The 26391-nt window shown below is 42.0% G+C and overlaps 1 protein-coding gene across 13 annotated transcripts in view; it reads left to right on the top strand.

Moving 5' to 3' along the window:
- Positions 1 to 26152, top strand: part of LOC129717157 (cyclic AMP response element-binding protein B) — a 39731-nt gene extending 13579 nt beyond the window's left edge. For 6 of the 13 annotated variants that reach the window (XM_055667004.1, XM_055667002.1, XM_055667018.1 and 3 more), the window contains 5 exons: positions 2990 to 3442; positions 11754 to 11900; positions 11964 to 12126; positions 23610 to 23714; positions 24269 to 26152. In XM_055667004.1, the coding sequence (XP_055522979.1) occupies positions 3233 to 3442; positions 11754 to 11900; positions 11964 to 12126; positions 23610 to 23714; positions 24269 to 24501 (858 nt within the window). In that variant the 5' untranslated portion in view covers positions 2990 to 3232 and the 3' untranslated portion in view covers positions 24502 to 26152. The remainder of the gene's footprint in view (positions 1 to 2989; positions 3443 to 11753; positions 11901 to 11963; positions 12127 to 23609; positions 23715 to 24268) is intronic. The other 7 variants (XM_055667040.1, XM_055667035.1, XM_055667030.1 and 4 more) reach the window with 7 other exon arrangements.
- The last annotated feature ends 239 nt before the right edge of the window (positions 26153 to 26391 follow it).

The following is a 26391-nucleotide window of genomic DNA, read 5'->3' as shown; positions in this document are numbered from 1 at the left end:
CGACGGAGATGCGCGTCAAATCTATAGTGATTGGACATAAGCCGGGACATCACGCAAATGAAATCCCGACCTACATCCAACCCCTTGAACCACGGGTTCGTCGATACCTTGGGGATTATGGAATGTAACCACCTTCCCAGTTCCCCCTTGGTCCAAGAATTTTGCCAACTGATGATCGTATTCTGACGTACAAATGCGAAAAATTCATTAAAGGCAATTGGCCTTACATAAATATCACCGTTTGTTGCGCCCACCTTAGCCAAAGAGTCCGCTTTCTCATTACCCGGTATCGAGCAGTGAGAAGGGACCCACGCTAAGGTAATCTGAGTAGATTTTTCGGATAAAGCACTCAGATGTTCCCGTATTTTCCCCAGGAAATACGGAGAGTGCTTAACATCTTTCATCGATCGGAGAGCCTCAATGGAACTGAGACTGTCCGTAAAGATGAAATAATGGTCCGTGGGCATTTTTTCGATAATCCCTAGGGTGTACTGAATTGCAGCTAATTCTGCGAAAATATCCAATATTGTTGATGTTTTATTTTCATTAATTTCAAACTGTTTGCTCAGGTACAAAAGTCAACAAAGCTACCAAAGCAAAGCAAAGCCTTGGTGCTACAATCCGGTTCGGAACTTGACCTTCTGTTTGTTATATACAGACTTCGCAGCCGACGGTTGAGCGTACAGGACAATTGCGGGGCTAGCGTTACGATCCTACTGACACTAACAGTCTATCCCGTGCCGAGACTCGAGCCTACGACAACTGGCTTGTTAGGCCAGCATCGTACCTCGAGACCAACTGAGGAGACAAGCTACCACTATCTATCTTTAAAAAAGTGAGATTGAAAGATTCAGTGCGATGGTCTATTAGAAGCGATTGCCTTGCAACCCACGCCCACTTAGTAGTTGCATTGTTTACAAAAATGTCTACGTACATTATTAATCATGGTGGCTACTCTATCAGGAGAAGCGGGAAAAAGACGGAAAAAAGACAGAAATTTCAAATCACCGGAAAAAAAGACGAGAAAACCGGGAAATCAGGCTTCACATCAGGAAAATCATCCTCCTGCATGTCTTCTACTAATGTTTCCAATGAACGAGTTGTAGCAAATTAATTCCTAGATTTGGAAAATATATAAATTGGATTAAAAAAGAAAATTATTTATTTTTGAATAATTGTTCTGTTTTTTGCAAATTATAACGATCTAAAATCGATGTCATTAAAAAACTTTTTTGGCAAAACAATTTTTTGATATATCTTAGAATTTTCAAGACGATTTCGTTAGGATGCTCAAGTTTATCGAATTCCTGAAAAACTGTCATGCTTTCGTTTAGAAATGTTTAAAATTGCTTTCTACGCAGTTTTTGGTTTGGTTTTTCACGCCTTTTTTTTAAGCAGACTTCGGAATTTCCGTGGTTTATCATGCGGATTCTCGCAAGAATATAAATAAACATGTAAAATTGATGTTTTTTACAATTTTTTTAAAAATAAAGCACCGAGAAAATTTAAATCTATCAACCGAGAAAAAAACGGAAAATCGAAAATTTATTTTGAATGGTCACCCTGCATTAAAAAATTCTTACTTAAGTCTATTCCATGTTTCTACAGATAAACATAAGTTGAATGTTAGATCTGAATTCGAGTTGAGGGATTCTTCTACTTTTCCGATTGCTTCTACTTTTTCGAGTTTGGCGCTATTCGTGAGTTACATATACTTAATCCTATTAATAAACGGTTTTTTATTTTCTAGCTAAAACTTATCTCGTCCTTTTAAATTATTTTCAACAAGATTTTTAGCAAATTTTAGTAAAACTTCCTATGGTTTGCAACTAACGAAGATTTTTAATTAGTTGCTGAATGTTTCCGATAGATAACCATTTAATCCCGTATATTAGGGATTAAATGGTTATCTATCACTTTTCATATCTTTAATATTTATCGAACCTCTCAACCCACATTTCTCAAATCTCGTCATTCAATTCTCACATTTTATGTCTAACTTATGTCTCACAGGAATTTTACCCGTCATAATCATACTCTTTTCAACGACAAAAAAACAGTGCTACGGGCATTTTACATGTGTATATAGGAATTTCCAAACAACATTTTTGGTCAGCATCATTCCTAGACATGGTCGCAGTAAGTCGTCTATCCTGCGTTTAAAGCTAAATACGAACAAGTTATAAATTTCAGCATGAAATTTTAAAGATGGTATTAATTTTATCATGTTGGATCCTAAGTTTTTATTAGTTTTTTTTTTCGGCGCGGATTTAGTTTTCACGGCGCGGATCTTCAAAACCCGTGGCGCGGATTTTGCGGATTCAAAATTAAAGTTTTTTGTAACAACCCTGCCTTTGCACCAACGACCTGTTGACACGAGCGACGAAAAACGTGTCGCATTTGGGCTAAGATGCTACCAGGTTAATTAATTCCTGCGACCCGAGTTGTTATAGATGGCAGTAGAGCATAACTGATCGCTGCTCAGTCATTATGCTCATGCTTTATCAACCATAAAATCAATCAGAATCCACCACGTCAAAGATCTGCATCACTGGTTAATTGTTGATTAAACTCTCCTTCCTTCCGGGGTGTCTTCTCCTTTACTCATATCGTCTGAATAAATGAATTGAATCAATGGTTACGAATTTAGCTATCTCGTCATCAGTCTCATCAAGTAGTTGCTAATTCTCAAGCATACGATAGTGCATTATTTCTGAAGAGCATCCAATTGGAGCACTTTTTGTACCATTTAAATCGGTTGCAGTACGTTACAGTCCGCAGGTAATTTCGAGGGGCTTCAGTCTTATCAACAAAAAAGCCGTCTTATCAGGGCCATATGCAGAAAAAAAAAACTCACCAAGATAACATTATTTACATCGGAGGCATCTCCGGCATGACTTTGCAAAGATGAAATGAAGTAGAATTCCAAAAAAAAAACAATTATTTTCATTTCCTCCCTGTTTTTCTCTCGCCCATGTTGACATCGCAGAAGAAACCGAGACAATTACTGGAGGACCCGTTAGCTGATTTGGAGGTCACTCATCAGTTGGACTGAGGGGTGCACCAGCCGGGGTGAATCTTCCCGTTTTCCTACGAGATCCATCCAGAAGTAATCCACGTTATCCACGCAACCCTTACCTGATTGAAAGAAGAAGAAGGCAGAAAACTGCCACCACAAAATTTCAAACTGGCCGGGAACTCACGAGGGTTGTGGCAGCTGAAGCAGGAAGCGATGGAGAATATGGTCGAGGAAAATGGATCGTCCTCGCTAGATCCGCTGGCCAACTCGGAGCCACACAACAACAGCAGTTCCAGTTCTGTGGGCGGTGCCGGACCGGCTAGCAACAACAACAACAGTTCCAACAACTCCGAAAACCTAAACTCGTCACCAAACGTCGTACAAATCATACCGACAGCGCAGAGCACCGGTGGCGGTGTACAGGTGAGTGACGTTTTTTTGTCATTCTTTCCTCTTACTGTCCGATTAGGTTCAAGTGGGAACCTAATCGATACGGGTATTAATTTAAGGAAAATCTAATTTAGTTAGTGTCCAGTAATCAACTACTTTCATAAAAGATTTAATTCGAGGGTAAGCTCTATCGAAGTTTTGGAACAGAAATGTCGCGTTTTCGAAATAGAATAATTCCGTCTCTGAACTACGAAACGCACTGCGAGGGAAAGCCTCGAGTGTGCTGGGCCATGACTCAACCGATGGTGGTTATTTCCAGCACCACTCGCAAAAAAAGCAGCAGCAACAGCTCTAACCACAAACGATACTAGGAGGGCTTGACTTGGCTTTGTACGAACGAAAAAAAAAACACATTTTTGCCTTCTGATAAACTTCAATCATTATATTTGCTTTCCTTCGGTGCTGTGCGACGACATCTGATACCATCGGCCACGGGATGTCGTCATCTCTTGGGGACACTATACTTTGTTCCTTGCATCATTACGAGCGCATATGGAATTGAACGACGACGGCGGCGGAGCATTATTCAAGTGGGCACTTCGTGGGGCTCTGAGCTGAGTGGGACGGGGAGACAATTAAATAGTTGCCGCGACGCATTGGCGGTGACAAACGCTGTCATAAAATGACGTCATTCCGCGATTCCGATTAGACAGGCGGGCAGGCGATGGACCACTACCGAAGGGGAATCGTTTTGCATATTTTATTATTTATTGTTGTTGGTTGGTGATTTCTTCTGTTCTCGCGTACGTAGATGCGGGTGGTTTGGCCGAGGAAAGTTTATATCTTCAACTGCTTCGCAGTTCTGCGCCCACTGCAATAATAATTAGACTATCTTCGGATTGGGGAATACATTAGCGTTTGGTGTCTAATTGATTCTAATCTTTCGAGCAGTTGCCGGTATGTGCGCTGCGTTCGGTTTAGAGAAATGAGAGAATTGTAAACGCCGAGCACACGAGGTGATGTGTTGCTTGTTGAGTTTATTGCTCCTGAAGCGTGGATTATTGTTTATTGCCCGTTGGGTTGTGAAGTTTTCGAGCACCCGGCTGCACAAAAGCTAAATTGTAATTACTGATCGTGGTTTTTCCAATCGCCTCTTCACTCGCCAGTTCGCCAGCTCGTTTCACGATTATCAAAATTAGTTTGCGGGATTTTCCGTCTCTCTGATTGACCAGTTCGGGGTCTGCGATTGGTGGATAGTGAAGGGTGTTTTTTTGTTAGTTTTTCGCTATTCAGATATCATATGTCACGTGCTCAAGACGCAAAACTTCGTCTAGTGATGCTCTTGTGGGGTGGGCCAGTGAAGAAACTGTCATATTGTGAGCGCTTCTGCCCGAATGACGTAAACCGCGCAAATTAAGCACGTAAATATAGCAACGTCAGTTAGCTTCGGTTTCGTAGTCAACTTGCGGCTAAACATAGCCTGTTAATTTTGCATCCGAAATCAGGTGCACATGATAAACAATTTTCACTCAGAAAGCGATTTTCGACTGTTGATTTTATTTTTGGGACGGTAAAAGACACAACTGGAACTATGGACTGATGTTAAGTGTTTTTACTGAAATTAGTCTTTCTGACGTACGACTACGTTTTTTTTACGATACTGGGGTACCGTGAAGGTGCCATATTCTGCGCAGTTAAGACAATTTCAAAAGTTCAACCCTAGTTCGCAGATTTTTTACATGCATTCAAACAAATAATAGGTCCCTCATGTTGTATGACTTTCGAAAATACAGAAAAAAAGTTAGACAATTTTGTTAAAACAATCAATGTTATTTTTTGGCTGCGCAGAATTAGGAACAAAACTGCGCAGAATTAGAAACATGCTCAAGCAAGTGCGCAGAATTAGGCACCAAACATAAATGCAAAATTTTCTTCTCATACTGTTGTTTTTGGCTGTACATGTGAGCCAAAAACAACAGTATGAGAAGAAAATTTTGCATTTATGTTTGGTGCCCAATTCTGCGCACTTGCTTGAGCATGTTTCTAATTCTGCGCAGTTTTGTTCCTAATTCTGCGCAGTCAAAAAATAACATTGATTGTTTTAACAAAATTGTTTATTTAAAAGGAAAGTAATTTAAACAATTTCTGTAGAAGTTTTTCCATCATTTGAAGCCTTCGTTAATGTTTGTTTTTGGCGCTTCTCTTGTACTAACTGCTTTTTCTTTTCACGGGCTACTTTTCACCTTGAAAAACTCAGTGGTCTAAAGAGAAACGTGCGATTTATGGCCATCTATGAAAAGTAAAATGGGAAGAGCTACCTTGTATCGCAGTGGTCATGGTTGGAGAACATTTTTTAAATATTCATAAAAAATCTCATGCCACCGATACATTTTTCTCAATAGACCAACCATCCGGAGTACTATTGACGATTTCTGCCGGCAGACGGGTTCCAACGAAACTAGGTCACCCAATCGATTTAAGGTAACGTGCCACAGATGTCTTCAACCTCTGAGAATCCACCCGAAATCCAACTCTCGCTGACTGAATAATCCAATCGACAATCCGGCCTTCCTCTTGCGTTGTGAACGCGAACTAAACACCAGCTGAAACTTTGCACGAAGTGTGCTTTCGAGAATCCCATATTCTGCGGCTCGGAGTATGGAAAAGCCTTTTCTTACCTTGTCCATATTCGCAAGCATTTTGTTCTTATCATATTGCATGTCCTTCCGCCTAATTTTGCCAGAATTCATCTCTGTAAAACTGCGCATAGTTAGGAACACAAAAAACAAATTTGGTGCGTAAATCTGCGCATTATTTTTTTGCACTTTTTCAGTACTATGCGCTACTTAGCGTAAGCTAATATTTCATTTTACCTAAATCATGACTAATACTAACTTTTATTACCAACTACGATGTTTGTTTAAATCGTTGCACTCGTTTTAAGAGGAAATGAATGAAACTATTTCCTGCCGTTGTCTTTTCGTTACTACGAACAAAGGTATTTGCATCGTTGATCGTATGGACAATTCAGATTTTTTTTCTTTTATTCGCATGTATTCTTGATATTATTGTGACCACTGACACAGAATCAATAATTCTATTTAAGAAAAATAAAATATTATGTTCATAGTTACAAAAAATACAATAAAATATAAGTATAACAAAAACTGCGCAGAATTAGGAACTGCGCAGAGTTAGGCACAGTAACGTTAAATTCTAGGACAAATGGAGTGAGCATGTAACGTCGAGAGGGTGAGTTTTCAATGCTGATAGCTTTCATCCAAATGTACAGAATGTAATAACGAACGTGTCGTTGGATAACTAAAATGTACAAAACCTAATGATATGATGAGTTCTACCTCCTTTTTCCCATTTAGTGATGAAAGTTGAGGAGAAGTGTTATTTTCATTACAATTGGATTATTTACAACGCAGACAACAAGAAATGAAAACGAATCAATTCTAAGAATTACTTTTTAACAAAAATACCAGGGGTATTACTATTATATTTATTTTAAAAAGGTTTCAAGAATACCAGTGGTGTAGCGAAAAACCAGAATGCCCATTTAGTAGGCAACAAACCAGCATGGGATTCTGTTGGAGTTGTTTAGGAAAGAAAATGATACGAATGTACTTTCGCTGTGCGAATATTGTCATTTGACATCTTCTAGCAAACTCGTACAGTTGTGTACTGCCTTCGTAGCTAACCGAAATCAGTCAGGCAAGTAACTTGCGACTCGCCTTGTCTCCTGTAATAGGACCATTTCAACAATTCACAAAGCAAAGCCTTGGTACTACATTCCGATTCGGAACTTGACCTTCTGTTTATTTATACACAGACTTCACAGCCAACTGTTTAGTTTACAGGACAATTGCGAGGCTAGCGCTACGATCCTACTGACACTAACAGTCTCTCCCGAGCCGAGACTCGAACTTACGACGACTGGCTTGTTGGACCAGCTTCGTACCTCGAGAACATTTGGGAGATTCAACAATTCACAATGCATTGTGAATCATTGCAACGAGATATAATAAAACGGACATGTAGCATTGAGCAATGTCGGTACTGTCTCTGTCTCCGATTAGAGTTCGAGAATGGTCCATCTGGTTGCGTTGGCTTATGGCCCGTAGGCTTGGAAATCGATTTCGTTTGCTGAACTTCGGTTCAAGCCTCATGACTTAGGTAGAATGTTGTGTGAGGTATACGTAGGCTGCATCTCTGCAGCTTTTTTAGTTTCACACCGCTTACTAGAGATGGTAAGGTTGCTTTTAAACCCGAACTCGACCCGAACCCTAATTTTTTTCGGTTGAAAACCGAATTCGACCCGAACCCGGAACGTTTATTTTTTCATTAAAACCCATAGGCCATAACTGACACATTTTTAGATACTGCTATAACTGGTACTTCTCCCCTATTGAATTTCCTTCCCAAAGCTGAATGCTCTTACATTTCTCTTGACACTGCTCATGAGATCTTGCGCGAGGCTTCCCCATCTTCCTCACACAATATCTCCCAGTTTTTCTTCAAAGCTTCATCGTTTTTGAATGTTTTTCCGCTTTTCTTCAGCTTCTTCTTCATTTTTGCCCAAAACTATTCGATCGGCCGAAGTTCTGGTGAATTTGGCGTGTTCGCCTCCTTCGGGACTATATTAACGCCCCTCGCCAGGCTTTGGAAAAAGACTGCGGCGTGACACTATACTGACAACTGCTCTCTCTTTTAACTCTTTCAGCCTCATGAATAAGCTATTCATGAGAGCTCACATACAGCAAAAGCTAACACAGGCAACGCAGCTGTCTTGTGTTGCACATGACATGACAGCCTAGTTTTATTCATTTTGAGTATGTCCTGTTGGTTTGGCCTGCGCTATTGACAGCCTGCCATGATGAACACGAAGCAAATCGTTTTAAATATTACCCTATTGTTGATATTATTCCCCACACGAGAGAAAACGAGTTCCGCACTGCCTCGTTTGCATAATAGTATTAGCCTTACTCTCGTGAATCATAATTACCTGACAGCCCGGATTTCGCGATGATTTCACGCTGAAAAGGCTGTCATAAGCAACAGCTTGGAAGAACCAACATTAATAAGGAGACGAAAAATAATAACCCGGTCGTCATTGCATGTTTGTGCTGTCGTCAGTAACTGTTGGACTGTGTACCGAACGTATAGGGAACAAAGCGAGCTGTGCAATACAATGAGAGCCGGATTCGTTCAAAATTTGCTGTCACGCCTGCCCTTCACTTCGTACCAATCCAGAACAGCGTTGGACCACGGTGCGACGGAAGAACGGAAGAAGGACAGCAAGCACTTCCGCAAGCATTCCTCTCGATAAATCTGGCCGTTTATGGTGCCGGTTACAACGAACGGCTTGCTGTACCGTCCGCACTCGCAGATCGCCTGCCACAACAGGTACTTCTTCGCGGGACGTACCGACAAAAAACTCAAGGCCGGGAATTTGTTTGTTGTCCGCCTTGATGTATGTCCCGTCGTCCATGACGTGACAGCCTGGCTTGACCAGCCACGCACGGTACAGCATCCGCGCACGCCATTTGGCCACCGTGTTTTACTTGCAGGTCCGGTGTGGCGCCTTCCTGACCCTAAAACATGTAACCCAGCCCGCTTCAATGTATGCTGGACAAACCACTTCGACGAATTGACCTTTTTGGCCACGTATCGGGTGGAAAGGTTTGGATTCTTCTTAAAGTTCTGCCTCATATTCCGCGCCTTCTCTGGGTATTCCATTTGCAGTTTTCGGCCGCTTTCGGCGCGCCTCTCGATAATCTTCGTCTCCCGGAATATTTCACAACGCGGGACACGGTGGAATAGTAGATTACAAGCCTTTTGCCGATCCATCTGTGCGACTGACAGGATTTTCGTTCACCGCACCTAAAATTTGCTGGCTTAGCTCTTTTGTTTTGAATGCATCTCGAAAACTACTTGACAGATCGCAATAAAATTTTGCATTCATTAATAAAACACTCTAAACTAGTATTACCCAAAATTTCATTAATTTTTACTCACGTGATTAAAAGTTACACCCAAAACAAAGTGTCGCATTTTTTTCGAGTATACAATCTTTATGCTTCAAAAGAACCAGAATGAATTCCAAAAAGTATTGTGAAACGCTAAAGGAAGCTTTGAATTTTTCACGAAAGCCGTGTTTCATTTCATATAGCCAGTAACATCAAAAAAATGTATAAACTCATTAATGAAATAATCAACTGGCACAAAATGATAGGCTATCATACTTAGATTATAGAAATACAACAACAAAATATACAAACAAAATGCTTATCTTCATTGGGTACAGAGCTACAAAGTATTTTATATAAAAATTGCTTAAGATTTAGCTTTTTTGTGCGTAACTTTTGTTAGTTACATTTTACAAGAAAACGTTGTTCTAAAGAAGCATTTGGGCATACAAAACACACGTTTTTGTCGAAGACTTTACATCTCCAGGACTTTTCTTCACAAAGTATAGCATATTTTAGCTTGTGTTTGCGATAACTTCAATAACCCCTCGGTACAGGAACGAAACAATTTGGCAGTGCGTTCATCGATCTCTGGCCAGTGTATGCTTCGTCCGACCGCTCTCAATTCAAAGCAATTCCTGGAAACGATCGAAAGAGTGATGACACGGCTTGTTCAATTCCTACTTGTTTTCGGCTTTCAGAAGCCATGGGATACCGCAACATCCGCATATATCTACCTGCCATAGTAGTTCACGAGTCCTAAATTCTATCTAAGTGACAGTAGATGATAGGTAATAGCGGCGAGTTTGTCTAGATTTAGTCCGATACCATTGATCTCCAGGATCTGTCCAAAAAGTTGGCTTGACACATGTTGGAGCAGTGATTAGTACGGTGAATCCATAGTCCTGGGTACGATTAAGGACCAGTTAAAGATTTCGATTTTGCTTTTCTTCAGTTCGGTTACCCACCAAGACGTCGTCTAGATAGCCACTGTATATTAACAACATTTGGTCACTGAAATTCTGTTTATTATCATAAGGGAAAGCTACAAAAAGTAGAAACGAGCTTTCAAATTTGTATGAAAGAGTTGATACTTTACTCCTGTTATTGGCCGGACTATTTCTGTTTTTTGAGTTCATGGTTTTCCAAGTAAATTAGAAAGAAAGTTTGTGGAGCTTCTGTTTGATCATATATTTATCAACTCTTATAAAAAGTAGGGTAGGGAACATATTCTAAGCTGCTTTAGGAACCGCCTGTGTGTTGAGACGAAATACTCGAAATGTGTTGGGTGAAATTCAAACAGAAGTATATCAATCTGTTCTCTATCTTTTTCTCTATCAGAACTTGTTTTCAGATTGAAAAACTAAGTTAGCAAAGTTTAACAATAATCAATTAAAGTTACCAATCGAGGAACACTATTCCAATCACCCCGAACCTATTTTAAGCAGTTTCCATTTTTTTTCAGGCGTTTTTTAGCACCCGAAGTGGCTCCTGAATGGCTGCAATATAGGTCGATTTGTTTCGAATGGTGATTTTTGTGTGATTTCTTTGCGATTAACGGTATTTCTAATATTCGTAAGCCAGCTAGACAAACAAAGTTTTCGTTTCAATCATTAAAATTGTCGATATTTATCAAAATCCAGTAGTTTAAGGCCTGCTTTCTTCGACTGATTAGAATAGGCGCTACTGCTCAAGCCGTTCCCTACCCTAATTAAAAAATAATGAAACTTCTTTGTACTGTCATTCAAGGAAGGTATGGAATGGTGACGCAACTAATCTTAGATTCTTCTCGGTAGATTAGATTCTTAAGTTATTTATTTCTAACATAATTCGGGAAAAGTGAGTGAAATTTGTTACATTCCTCGTAAATTAACATAAAAAATGAAAACACATTTTTTAGTTATTTTTTTTTGTAATATTTTAATATATATGCAATATTTTTGTCTCTCGTGGGGTGTTCCAGGTACTGCAGAACAATATCCTTTACGATTGAAATCATTTTTTATTTAATTCCGAATACATACACTGAATACCTAGAACTACGAAAGTACAACGTCTTTACAACGTCAACCCAATTTCGCTGGCTCTAACAGCTTGATCCATCAGTTACGGTGTTTTGCTTTTTATACACCGCGTGTTGGATATAATTTATCTCATTGCGTCATTTGTGTCGTCATCGCGGGGGGGAAGCTGAACCGGATTGATTGACTGCAGCAAGACGGCATAGTTGTAGGCTCCCGTATGTGAATACATCAGAATTTGTTTCCTAAATAGAAAACACTCCACTAGAGGAGAACGGCTCAAATCACAAATGCTAACGCTAGATTATCATTACCATAATCGATCTAACGCAGTACTCTCGCTTTTAGGCACATTCAGTGATACAACAGAACCAGCAGTCGGTGATACAGACGGCGGCCGGTCAGATACCAACGTTACCCAGAGGCGTATTATTAGTGTGTAACAAACCCAGCTCAGTAATTCACACCACGCAAGGTAGTTTGCAGGCTATACAGGTGAGTGAAAACAACCTTATCCTGCGAGTGCTTCCCCGCTTAACCACCCCTAAACTTTTGTAGATTAAACCAGAGCCGAACGTTGGCAGCGGCGGCAGTATAATGACAGACACCAACAGTGACGACACGCTGTCGGACGATGAGACGCCCAAGAAGCGAAGGGATTTACTAACTCGACGACCATCCTATCGTAAGATTCTGAGCGACCTCGGCGGAGCGGAAATTGGTATGTTTTGGTTGTTCCGTTTCCTTCCTGGCCTCTACCACAGTCCGGTCCACGCCAATCACCTCTTCACACCTGATCCACAGTCCCTTCTCCTCATCCAATCAATTCAATCATCGAATCACAAATTCCACCCACACATCATTTCGACGCCGCTCATCAGTACCATCCCCAAAACATCCTGTTTTATTTTTAGTTCAATCCCGATTTCAGTTTCCATCTTCATTTATTCTATTATTTCTTCTGTGACTTGGTGCATGCTCCGCTGCTATGCTCTAGTGTTTATTGCAGTTCTCGCCTCTAATGGTTATGGCTTCTGGGTCGTAGACTTCTTCTTCTTCCCAATTTTGTCCCCAGTTTCCCTCCCCTCTTATCTCTTTTTTTGTTCGTACAAAACAGGAAAACCGTACCGTTCTCACGGAATCTGCCGGGGTCCCAATTTTTTATTATCATTCATATAATACGATTCAATTTATATTATTCATATGCAGAATGCCTTAACTTACTCACCTTAGTAATCGCGTATCTTGGCGAGGGCTTTCGAATCGATGTCAGAATCCAACCGGGAGAGAGTTCGCTCTGCTGCGGAAAGCCGCCGCCAAGATACAGTCGCGCAGTGCACGTAGATTTGAGTTTTGCATGAATTAGCCTAACACTCTAGAGCTTATTAGCACTATTTAGCATATATGCTATGACTGTTTGTTTCCGGCGAAGAGAGGAAGGAGAAGGAGGAAACCGGTTGGAAAGGAACATGTCCTATTTGTCCATTTAGTTTGACGTTACTGTTCATTTCGTTCTTTTTATTAATAATGCCACACAGTCACGTGCCCCTCTAGCATTTCGTCTTGTTTTCTAATGCTGAACAAATGCGCGAAAGAACCATGTCGATCTTTTGGTCTGGCTTGCTGTTAACTATCAAGTGGCGATTGGCCTTACAAGTGTAGTTTCAAAATCGTTTTTATAATTTTTCTTTACAGTCTCAATGTTTGTAGCTATCATTGAGAAATTGTTTAAATAACATTGAAATTTTAATTCTGATCCAAAAAAGAACCCACTCGAGGTCCGATAGATGTTGTTTCATATTCCCGAGTTGAGCAGCCGTAAGTGTTGGCTAAAGGCAAAGATGACTAGTATAAGATACCCGAGTCCTAGTCATCTTTGCTAAAGGTTATGTTTTTCATCTCCAAGAATGTTTATTTACCTCGTTCTTTTTGCAAATTTATGATGGACGTTATTAACTCTTGAAGTTACATTCGCATGAAAAAATCTTGATTCTTGGATACTGTGACCAGAACAAGTTAAACATATGCATTTGATTTTAAAGATGAATCAGTGTTGATAGTAAAGCTTAATGGAGTCTAGACACGCACATTATGTTTGGCGATTTAAGCCATATTTTCGTGTTCACTTATCCCATAATTTAGCCTAACTTTTTTCCTAGTCGACTACGCGACTTTTTGAGCTAACGAATTTTTCGAGTTTTTTTTAAGTTTGAAGAAAATAATGAGCATTTTGATAAAAAAAAACATTCACCTTGCCGAATTAGTACGAACTTCTTGTCTTTCTGTATAAATTTCAAATAGTCATTTGATATGGACTATTGTCTTTGCAGAGGATGTGCAAACTGCATTAAATTTATTTTATTGTTTCGCGTAAGTTTCAAATACAGTCCATATAAGCGGATTGTGTTATTATTAGTTATTGTTAGAAAGAAATTGAAACAATTAAAAAAATATATAACATAGGATATTAGTACTGGCAGTACTGGCCAGTGATCAAGGCATACATTCTAGAAATATATTCCCACAAATTTTCAATAAGGTTCAAGTCCGGGGACTGCAGAGGCAATACCAGCATTATAATTCAAGATTTTGCATAGCACATCAATATATAGGTCAGCTGTCAATGTTGCGCGGACAGTCCCCACACGGTGAAATTTTCTGTATTGTTCCTCCAGTGTATTTCCTTCATACTCTGGAGTGTGGTTTCTTCACAAAAAGTTCACACTTACTCTCGTCAATTAACTCTTTAATCGAAGTTTCATTCAGCCTATGGTGGACAGTACGTGTACTGACACTTAATTCCAATGATTCTACGAAGTCCAGACAAGAAAAAATCGGGTTTTGTTTAGCTAGTCGAATTTTAGGTGCATTATCACGTTGTTACATCGCTTTCGCCCTTAACCGGTAAATTCACCACGACTCCTCTTGTCTTGTTCTTTTCTCAGTTATGCTGCACTACTCCCATATCTGTTGGTGTACCTACTGGCAATTTTTCGATAGGAACCACCTTTCTCGTGATTGCGAATCACATGTTTAACATGTCGACCCATATCGAATTTTAATGGAATCCACGATATTTTGACGTGTTTTGGCATTTGACGTGTTTGAGCATTGAAATCTGAGTGTAACTTCGTCACAAGGAAGGCGTCCAGAATATTTGGCGACGAAATTGTTATTTATTTCATTTGTGTTTTCAATTCTTATTATATTTTACAATACAAGTGGTTTGCTGGAGTATTTCATTTTTGGTTGGTCCTTATGTTTTTGATGTTGTCACTTAATTAGTTGATTTTCTTAAACTGCCTTGCGAATAATTGCGTGCTCAGAAAGGGAGCACCATCCACCATGTTAATTGCAGTAGCGGTCGAATTTGACTTTCAAGGTTTTCAGGTTCGCGGAATCAGATGGCTATCTAGGATAACTCTAAGATTACGTTAGACCACTGTCTATGGTAGCAATCTCCAGTAGGAACAAGTCTGGGCGATCTCAAATGTGGGAACAGAAACACTTGAATTTTAGCCGCATTGATCACAATTTTCCTGCTGGTATGATACTCATTCAGAGCAGCCCTGCAGTTTGCGTATGAGAGCTTGGATGACGCGACTCTTATACATGATCGCGGTGTCATCCGCGAGTTGGAACAGGTGAGGTGTCCGAGGTGTAAATGTTTTACAGGAATGGTTGCTTCTTTGAGGCACTCCTGCGTCGATGTTGAGTTGCTCTGAGCACACATTGTGCAAGGAAACCCTAGAAGCTCTGTTTGAGAGATAGTTTCTGATGATTTTTGTTAGATATATTAGAATATTTAGTCGATGTAGCTTGTATGTACACCAGGCCATCGTGCTATGCCTTTTCAATGTCCAATGTGCCAGAAACCAGAAGAGTCATGAGTTTGGAGGGATCTGGCGGAGTCAAACTCGTAGTTACGCAGATCTTGAATTCGCACTTGGACATAAAGTCGGTTGATCATGTTCTTTTTGGGTTGGTCACCAATTCGTTGGTACTTGCACCAATAGATGTTTCGCAACGTAATGACGTTCTTAGTGATCAATATGGAGGGCGGTACTAACCTGAGTTTGCTGTACGGGGACCACAGTGTCACGGCACGGGCGACAGCAATCGCACGCTGAAGGGTGTCAAGATGTTGTAGTGAGCGATTACAAGGTCCCACGCCTCGTACCGAGCGTTCAGGTTCCTCGCAATGATGTACGCCATTGAGTCGGCTTGGCCAGATAGTTTGGTGATTTACTTGGGACAGTACGCTGCGCAGATTGGGCCGAGCGAGGTTCCGACTTCAAGCTCGATGGACTCTATAGTCTTAAGCTGGAAACTCGGCAGCAGGTGCTTGACGCTGTACCTAACCGCGATAGCAACACTTCTACCCCCTACACCGAACTTGTCTAGGCATACTCGCTCTTTCTTTGCGATGGGTTCGGTGTTTCCATTTCCACCGGCAGCAGTGTCGACTTGTTATTTTGCTGCAGCCGATTCGATCCTGGGTTCAACGAATTGAAATAATATTATTTTTCCTCCAAAAGAACAAATCTGGTGTACTTTGTGATAAGGTCGTATGTCTAAACGTAAACAAAACGAGTGAGAGATGATTTGTGCTTGTGAAGTACAAGGGATATAGCTCTCACTCGTTTTGTTTACGTTTAGACATACGACCTTATCACAAAGTAGTCGAGAACTGTCTTGTCTTACTGTGTTATGTTTTGCCAGTGCTAACTGAACAGAATATTTTTTCTCAATTGAATAATACAGTAACTATTCGCAAACTGGGCACGCTTTAACTGGGCTTCTTTTTAACTGGGCGCTCGCTAACTGGGAGAATTCCCAGTTAAAAAGACCGCAAACGTCAGATATCAAAACGAACGGGGGGCATGTGGATTGGGAACGAAAATTAAAAAATAAAGTTTTTTTAATCGAGCATATTTAAAATACAAAAACAATAATATTGCTGATACATTTATCGCTATATAGAAGTGAAGTTTGATCTCTCTATTTGAGAGATAAATTTGTGGCTTCCCTATTTGGTGATTTGGCTTCCCTATTTGGTGATCAACTTATTAACGAAAATCTTTTATGAAATTGTCGCGAAGCAGCGTTATCCATCGAAATCCCCCTCGACGTTGAGATGATATTCCAGTTAGCGAGCTGATTTCAATAACTGGGAAGTGCTCGTCGCCCAGTTAGCGAACAGTTACTGTATTCTAATGTTAACTAAGAAGAATATATTTTGCTATAGACCATGCCAATATAAGTTTTTACTATGTAAAAAATAAATCCTATTTTTGCCATTTGTTTTATTTTTTATTCGTATGTCACACACGGTATAGTTTTTAAATGGAACGTCCAATTTAATTCGTTTGTATTGCGTTTGTATTCGATCAGTTTGAGGGAAATAACTTTTTCTACAAGTTTCGTAGCGCCTTACGGTCTTCAGAAGAGTTTTTCCCGGGAAAAGTTCCTATAAATATCATGTATCGATATATTTTTAGGAGACAACCGGACATCTTTAGAGAACAAGTTTTGAAAAAGTGGATTTTCCCATATAAAATCGTATGGAAACTTTAAAAATCGGGTGCAAAAATATAGTTCTACCGATCGATCTGAAAAGTTACACAGAAGGACCACGAAAAGTGCATGGGACCTAACATTTTTTTTTGTCCCACCCTGTTAGTTGGATCGTAGCGCCTTCCCCGCAATTGTCCTATACACTAACAATCGGCTGTGTATAATAAACCGAAGGTCAAGTTCTGATTGTGGAATGTAGCGCCAAGGCTTTGCTTTAGATCTAGCTTTTATAGGGTGCGCCTCGACGTTTCAAAATAGTTACTTTAATTGCTAACACCAGTTTTGCCAATCCTTGCATCTACAATCACCCACACATTCTCGATGAGGTTATCATCCGGGCCTTGTTAAGGCCATTCCAGCCGTTTGATCGGACAAAGCCGGAAGAATAAGTCTTAAGTCTCCTTGACAGTATGCTGCTGATCGTTGTCCTGCTGAAATACAAACTTCTTTTCAAGGTTCTTCTTTTTTCATATTCTCGAGGTGGTGGGAAAATCTGGTCACTGACACCTGGGAAGAGAAATATCCCAAAGCACCTATTCGACCAGCCCTGATGCACAGTCTTTACTCTTGAACCTTTTAGCTAACTATCTGGAGACTGGCAGTTAACTACCACTTTGTAGTGTCTGGCTCGCTCGCACGTACAAACCTAGGGCATACAAAGAAGACATGCTCAGGGGATCCCGTGTGTCCAAACCTGTGTAGATATTGCCTGAAGCAACCATAGCCAGGTAGAAGTTCAATTCTCCATAGCGCGCCTCCCGACCCAGTCGGATACCACCGGAGTAGGTCGGAGTGGTCATCTACTCTTAGCGGAATTAGGCCCATTTCCGCTGCCATCTGATCATCGAGGATGCCCGTGCGCTGTGTACGTTGGTCGAAGCAATCTGTACGATGATACTGTACGATATGCACTCGCAACCCAAAGGAATACGTACGCTGAGCTATTCAAGATAGTGCCGTTAAGGCCTTCTTACACGCATAGTTGACGGTCGCCAACAGTGTTGTTTTGAAAAAATTTAAAGTTTAATAAGTCGCAAGCAAGGTTCCAGTAACGTTTTCAATCTAGCATGTGTCCCAGAAAGTGTACTTATCCCACGGCTCTTCTAATGAATGCGGAACAACGGAAAATATCGAGAAGTCCCGTAGTGTTCTTGCAACTTTGATAAATTTGTGATCTTTTAAAAAAGTTTGGATCATAATCGATCTACATTTTGCAAAATGGCAGGTAAAAGAACTTTCATTTTTTCGACTCTGGAGAGATCAGGTTTCGCAAGTGTTAAACTTGAACTTGTCGTCACCCATAACTCCCAAGAGCGCCAAAGATCACTTTGAGGTAATGGTGCAGTCTTCGACTCTGACCACCACCTGTTGCTCTGACTTATGGTTATTCACGACCGTAACCTCCGTCTTATGACGCGTCAACTTCAGTTTCCTAATGTGCATCCAGTCTTCGACTTTGTTTGCGTATGCAGTGCACAGCCGTCAACTCGATCTTTTCGATCGACTCGCCGTAGACCCGACGGTCACAACCCCAACAGGGAACTTTAGCTTCAATACTTCGTCATGCAAACATTCCTCAACATCGGGTCAAACTGAAAAAACTATGAAACTTTATTACTCCAGCGTATTGGGACGTACTTCTGACCTTCCGCTGTATTGTAAACTAGTACTCGATTCTGGAAGTAATTTTCCAAAATCTTGTACAGCGACACCGGTACGTGGATGCTCCTAAGTGCGAGTGCTATGGAGTTCCACCTGAATAGTGAATGCCCCTTCTCTTGCGATGAAGTGCTACTTCGGCCGTCTTGGTGATAAGGGGAATAGCATCCAATGTGGCTATACTTTTCGGTAAGTTGAACTGGTTACTTGCCAGACCGTATTGAAAAGATTCTTCTCAAGCACCTTGTCGGTAGTGTCCAGCTGGCGAATAGGTCTATATGCCGATGGGTTTCTGGGGGTTCACTAGCCTTCAGCAATGGAACCAGTTTCTGTCGCTTCCATCTTCTGGGAAAAGGCAGTCATCCAGGCACTTCTGCATGACTACTCGGAAAAGGGAGCTCGTAGCCGCAAGGTTGCACAGTCCGCTTCGACAAGTGGGTGGTCGTAGGTTCGAATTTTAGTAGAATCAGGCCATTTGGTTGTCAAGGGACTTTAGTTTGGGTTTATTCTCAGAATCTCCATTACATACCCTTCCCTTAAGCTGCATTCTAACAAAATTAAGTCCCTCTTATAAGAATAATAGTTCTCTTCAGACAATTGTAATCATGGCGCGAAATTGGATGGAGGAACGACGTTTCGATAGACTTCTTCCTCTTGACAAAATATAAATTCTTGTTATAATAAAGCTGATCAGAGGTTAAGCAGTAGAAGAAGAACCTCTTCTGGGAATTATGATTGTAACGCGGTGTTGGCAGGAGAAACAAGGTTTCGAAAAGACTTAGGGTTTGCAATATTCCCGAGCATTGATTTCCCGGGAAACGGGAATAAAAAATCTCATTTCCCGGAAATTCCCTGTAACCGGGAATGAAAAAAGTGCGGCCTGCTTGGGCAAAATTTTACTCAGGGATAATATATATCGTCGGTTTCGTGCAACTTGCATCTCAATATTTTGCATTTTTTATGCCAAATACTGTAAATTTTCATCCCACGAAACCCCGTTTCAAAACTCACAAAAGATCAACAGTTATGAGCAGGCACATCTTGTTATACAAATCCTGTACAACGTGCTCATAAAATGTGCATAATAGAACCAAAACCTAAGGGTCCCTTGCTGTTCGAAGAAGTCGTCTCCATTCAACTCGGTACATGACTGCAGCTCGCCAGCCATGTCGTCTGCGGAGGCCCCGCAGGTCGTCTTCCACTTGATCGAGCCACCTTGCTCGCTGCGCGCCCCGTCGCCTTGTTCCAGTCGGGTTGTTATCAACAACCATTTTCACCGGGTTGTCGTCCGACATCCTAACGACATGCCCAACCCACCGTAGTCTCCTGATTTTCGCCGTTTGAACCATGAGTGGTTCTCCCAGCAGCTGATGCAACTCGTGGTTCATCCGCCTCCGCCATGATCCATCTTCCATCTGCACTCCACCACAGATGGTACGCAACACCTTTCGTTTCCTCCACGAGCATAGTCCAGGTTTCGTGGCCGTAGAGGACTACCGGTCTGATCGGTGTTTTGTAGATGGTTAACTTCGTGCGGCGGCGGACTTTATTCGAGCGGAGCGTCCTCCGGAGTCCAAAGTAGGCACGATTTCCTGCCATAATGCATCGACGAATTTCTCTGCTGGTGTCGTTGTCAGCAGTCACCAGTGAGCCCAGGTAGACGAACTCGTATACCACCTCGATTTCATCACCGCTAATATGAATTCGTGGCGGGAGGTTGACACTGTCTTCTCTGGAGCCTCTTCCTCTAATGTACTTGGCCTTCGATGCGTTTATGGCCAGTCCAATTCGTCTGGCTTCAGCCTTCAGTTTGATGTATGTCTCCGTCATCTTTTTAAGGGTTCGTGCTACAATATCAACGTCATCGGCGAAGCCAAAGAGCTGAACAGACCTTCTAAACATCGTGCCACTCGTGTCGATACCAGCCCTACGTATCACACCTTCCAAAGCGATGTTGAATAGCAAGCACGATAATCCATCACCTTGCCGTAACCCTCTTCAAGGTTCGAAGGTACTCGAGAGTGTCCCCGAAACTCTAACTACGCACATCACCCGATCCATCGTCGACTTGACCAACCATGTCAGTTTATCCGGAAAGCCGTAACCGTGCATAACCTGCCATAGCTGGTCTCGAACGATTGTGTCGTATGCCGATTCAAAATCGATGAACAAGTGATGTGTGGGCACGTTATACTCACGGCACTTCTGTAGGACCTGCCGTACCGCGAATATTTGGTCCGTGGTGGCGCGGGCACCCATAAATCCCGCTTGGTATTGCCCCACGAATTCCCTTGGGAACGGTGATAGTCGACGGCACAGAATTTGAGAGAGTACCTTGTAGGCGGCGTTCAGCAACGTGATTGCGCGGTAGTTGCAGCAATCTAACTTGTCGCCTTTTTTGTAGATGGGGCACACTGTACCCTCCATTCACTCCTCCGGTACTACCTCCTGTTCCCAAATCTTGGCAATAACCAAGTGTAGCGCCTTAGCCAGTGATTCACCACCGTATTTTAACAGCTCGCTGGGGAGTTGGTCAGCTCCAGCGGCTTTATTGTTTTTCAGCCGTCCGATCTCCTCTCTAACCTCCTGGAGGTCAGGGGCTGGGATTTTGTTGTCATCTGCGCGTACACCGAGATCTACTACCACTCCGTCGTCGTCCTCTGCTACATCGCCATTAAGGTGCTCATCGTAGTACTGCTTCCACCTGTCAATCACCTCACACTTGTTCGTGAGAAGGTTGCCGCCCAGGTCCCTGCACATGTCGGCTTGTGGCACATAGCCTTTGCGGGAACAGTTCAGCTTCTCGTAGAACTTTCGTGTGTTTCGCACGGTACAGTTCCTCCATCGCCTCGCGATCTCGATCTTCCTTCTGGCGCTTCTTCTTCCGTAAGACCGAGTTTTGCCTGTTCCGTGCGCGTCGGTAGCGCTCCACGTTCGCCCTCGTTTGGTGTTGCAGCTTTCTCGCTCGTGGTGCATTCTTCTCTTCCACTGTTTGCACTCGTCGTCAAACCAGTCGTTTCTCCTGTTCGGAGCCATAGTACCAAGCGCCGCTACAGCAGTACTACCTATGGCTGATCGAATGTCCCTCCAGCCATCTTCAAGAGTAGCTGCGCCAAGCTGCTCTTCCGTTGGTAATGCTGCTTCCAGCTGCTGCGCGTACTCCCGTGCAACCTCGGCGTCCCGTAGTTGCCCGGTGTTTAGTCGCGGTGGGCGACTTTGACGCGTGATTCGCACCGTCGAAAGTTTTTAGCGCATGCATACTGCAACAAGGTAATGGTCCGAATCAATATTCGCACTGGGGTAGGTGCAAACGTTGATGACGTCAGAGAAGAATTTACCATCGATTAGAACGTGGTCGATTTGGTTCTCCACTTGTAAGTCAGGTGATCTCCAGGTGGCTTTGTGGATGTCTTTGCGGGGAAGAAGGTACCTCTGACTACCATACCGCGGGAGGCTGCATCATTTGATGCGGCGTGCACGCTATTCGGCCCTATCACCGATCTGTACATTGCCTCCCGTCCTATCTGAGCGTTCATATCACCGATGACGATCTTAACGTCCCGTTGCGGACAGCTATCATACACCTGCTCCAGCTGCGCAAAGAACGTTTCTTTCTCATCGTCGGCTCTTTCTTCGTGTGGGCAGTGCACGTTGATGATGCTGTAGTTGAAGAACCGGCCCTTAATTCTCAACCTACACATCCTCGCACTGATCGGCTGCCACCCGATCACGCGTTGGCGCATCCTACTCAGCACTATAAAGCCCGTCCCAAGCTCGTTGGTAGTGCCACAGCTCTGATAGAAGGTAGCCTCTCGATGTCCGCTTTTCCATACCTTCTGTCCCGACCAGCAAAGTTCCTGCAGTGCTACGATTTCGAAGTTGCGTGGATTTAGTTCATCATATATGATCCTGTCGCAGCCGTGAAAGCCTAACGATCTGCAGTTCCATGTACCGAGTTTCCAATCGTAGTCCTTATTTCGTCGCCTAGGTCTGTGTCGATTGTTTCGATCCGTATTAACTTCTTCAATATTTGCAACATTTGGTGTTTTTCGGGGCGGCTTGTTGGGCCTTCCCCAACCCCCTGTCTCGCCGGAGGGCCATCGTGTCAGCTCTGATTAGAGTCCCACGCTGACACCAGGACGTTGATCAGCCGCTCCTAACATGGAGATCAGACGCTGTTTTGAGCCGCACCATCTTGGTGGACAGACGTTCGGGTTGGCGAAGCATTTCCTCTACCGCCGAGATATGGTTACCGCGCTAACGATCGCGTCGCACCTTCTCACTTAGCTATTGTCGGATGACAACATTGCCCAGGCAACGCCAACCAGTTGTGTCCATTTTTTAACTGGTAGTCTATTGTATCATATGACTCGTAGAGGCGTGAGGACCGGAGCTAAGTTTGACGCTCCTTCCAAGTTGTCGACTCACCATTTGAAGTTAATTTCTTAACAACAGGTATTAGGTTTTTGAGAAAGTGACATATCCAAATAACTATTTCTCGGGAAGCTGGCTCTGGAAAACAGTGTGCTTTATGTTATCGTGTCATCCGAACGGCACATCAAACTTATATCAGTTTATTTTTTGCTTTGTCCATAAACCATTAGTTTGGTCATACACGCTTGTTGCTGTGCAAAACCTGACATTAAAAAAATGTTTTCGCAGGTTGATTTTGAGTCTTTCTGATCACCCTCATCTAACCCAAGTCGAAAATTTGACCATTCACAAGCAAACGAAACCACCGTATCAAGCGCACCACTGTGCATCATTCAGTTCTAACTTCATCGCCATCACGAATTGCTGCGCAAAATCAATCCACCCATCAGAGAAACAAACAAATCAAAATTCATGCCTCATCCCTCGTCCTTCCAACCCCGCTCCCAACCAAAAATTTGACATATTCACATATAAAAACAAAATAAAATCAACCCCTTACCAACAAACGAAAATCCGATACCACCCCTCATACAGCAAATGCCCAAAGTCCGGACGGCCCAGGACTGCATGCGATAGCAGCAACCGGCGGTAGCGTAGTGCAATATACCCAGGCCCAGGATGGTCAAATTTACGTACCTCGTAAGTATTGCCACACTTGTGGCGAATCGAACCCCGTAACTCAGCCCCCTCGACACCCCCTTCCCCATTACTCATGGTTACGAACCACAATCTCTCAAAACAGCAAGAAAAGAAGTAAACAAAAGTCAAAGGCGTAATGCTTTTTCCTTTGCCATACTGTTGTTTTTCTTTTTTCGGTTTTTGTACGTTCTTTGCGCTTGTTCTAGAATAAGTAGTTTCTCCAGTTCGTAGTAGGCTCTCGAGTGATTTTTTATTTTCTCTATCTCATATATTTGTGAAATGGTAGATTTTGATTAGTATTCTTTTCTTTCTTTTCGTTCTTTCTCTTTTGAAATTTCTTTTTCTTCGTTTACGATATAAACAAACAATCAACAAACAAAAAAATGTGTGGCGTTTGTTATTTGCACGTTCGATTTGTTTCTGCCTCCTGTTTCGCCATGGTGTTTGAATGCACGTGCACAATAAAACAAAACAAACAAAAAAATAAACAATACATCAAACACGCACACATCCAAACAAACAAAACCCGGATTGTCCGACAACCGCAACAAAAGATCTCTTTCCCAATGCAGTCATGGGCGGAAACGTGCAGCTGGAGGACCAGTCACGCAAGCGGGAAATGCGCCTACAGAAGAACCGGGAAGCGGCACGGGAATGCCGACGCAAGAAGAAGGAATACATCAAGTGCCTGGAGAACCGAGTGGCCGTGCTGGAGAACCAGAACAAGGCCCTGATCGAGGAACTCAAATCCCTGAAGGAGCTCTACTGCCAGCAGAAGAACGACTGAGAAGGACCGGACGAAACTGCTACCGTTGTTACTGTTGTTGCTTCTGCCGGCCGGCGAAGAGACCTCAGCAGTTCCGTCTCGAGGTAGACACTACCATCGAATAGGTTTATTATTTTGTACCATGCAATTGTCGTGGTACACACAGAAATTCAGAAAGAGCGAAGGAGTAATAGGAGAAGTAAAACAAAAACAAAAAACGAAACAAACCTGCCAAGGTTCGCGAGGGGGGAAGTTTTCTCCCGCCCTAGTGTCCAATAGAGGGCAGGACAAACACACATTTTAAGATCCATCCAAGAAACATTTACACAAGTAAACAGGAGAGTAAAAAAAAAAACAAACAAACAAAATAAACCTTTAGAGCACCCTTCTGGTTCGAATGCCATACGAAAGAATAAGAAACAGAGAAACATGCTTTTGGTCTACTGATAAAGTAGGCTAAACATAGAGGAAAGTAAAGGTAAACAATAGAGGTTTTTTTGGTCACCAGAGGGGTAACGAGAGTGTCCATGTTTCTATTCTTTTTTCTGTTAGTAGCATTAGGAAAAACAACTTATTCTTGTACAGTGGATAAAACAAAAAAATTACACGAAAAAAAAACAATGTTTGTTGTATTTCTTTATAGTTGTACAGAGAAGCGGCGCTTCATTGTGAGACTCTTTGCTAGCGCCACTTCGATCTTTTTTGGATTACTAAATCAATCGATGTGGAGAGGGATAGTTATGTCGCCGCCTAGAAGAGCTCGAGGCGCGAAGATCGTAAACATTTTTTCAGTGTGATCAATCCTTTTTCCTTTCCTCAAAGAGGTCAACGAACTACTCGACGATTGTTGTGTCTGTTTAACAATCAGCGCTAGGGACAGAATTAAAAAAGCTTTGTCTGTTTTCTGTTTTTTTGAAAATAATTACTTATAGGAGGCGCGCGAAAAGCACATTTTGTGACACTGTAAAGTAACTTTAGCGAAGAGAAACGAAAATACTGGTGGGAAAATTAGCAAGACGCAGGAGGTTTGCACACTTAGATGAAACAGTAAGAAACCCCTACTGATAGAGAGAATGCTGCTGAAGGCAAAAGTGTACATTTAGAAGATAAAAAAAAGAGGAAAACTAGTTTAAGAGAAAACCATTTTTACTTATACACAAGAAATACCTATATATTAAATGTAATGACGTAAGAAGGATATAAAATAAAAGAAACTCTAGGAGGCGAATTTTTACTAAGAAACTAAACTGAGTTGAGTGAATTTTCTGAGCTGTGGTTGGAGGAAACGGAAGGAGACGATATCAGAAAGGTAAACAATGAAACATGCTATTTTTCTGCATACAAAAAGAAGAAAAACAAACATACAAAAAAAACTAGTGTAGCAGCATTTGTGCTGCGTTTGATTTACACAAAACGAAAACACCCGGCACGTCTCAAAATTAGTGGCAAGCGAAGAGGTTTTTGGGATGCAAGCCTGTTTGTTGAAGACCAGTTGCACCCCACCCAAAAACCATCGTCTAGTATAAAGCGTTTGGTCAATGCCGGGAAACAAAGCAGAAGAAAATAATACAATTATTTGACGTCAAGTAGCTAAAATTCCAACCAACAATGGAAGACACTGTTAATTGAAGAAAGAAAACAAATATAAATAAATTGATGAAAGCAAAACAGACATCGGGACTTGTTTGTCTGACAGCAATGGTCTTTCCAGGGGAAAAGTGAGAAATCCATAAAAATTCACAAGATTATCAAAGGGGGAAAGGTAGGGTGTAAAGGAACAGCTTAAGCAGTGGCGCCTGTTTTAATCAGTTGGAGGAGACGGGCCTCGAACCCCTGAATTTTGATCAATGTCGACAATTTTAATGACGAGAACGAAAATTCTGATTTACTACCTGTCTTACGAATATATAA

The sequence above is a fragment of the Wyeomyia smithii genome, chromosome 1 (genome assembly GCF_029784165.1).
Source record: "Wyeomyia smithii strain HCP4-BCI-WySm-NY-G18 chromosome 1, ASM2978416v1, whole genome shotgun sequence".
NCBI classification, from domain to species: domain Eukaryota; kingdom Metazoa; phylum Arthropoda; class Insecta; order Diptera; family Culicidae; genus Wyeomyia; species Wyeomyia smithii.
The sequence above is the reverse complement of the archived record's forward strand: the minus strand, read 5'-3'. Positions and strand labels throughout refer to the sequence as shown.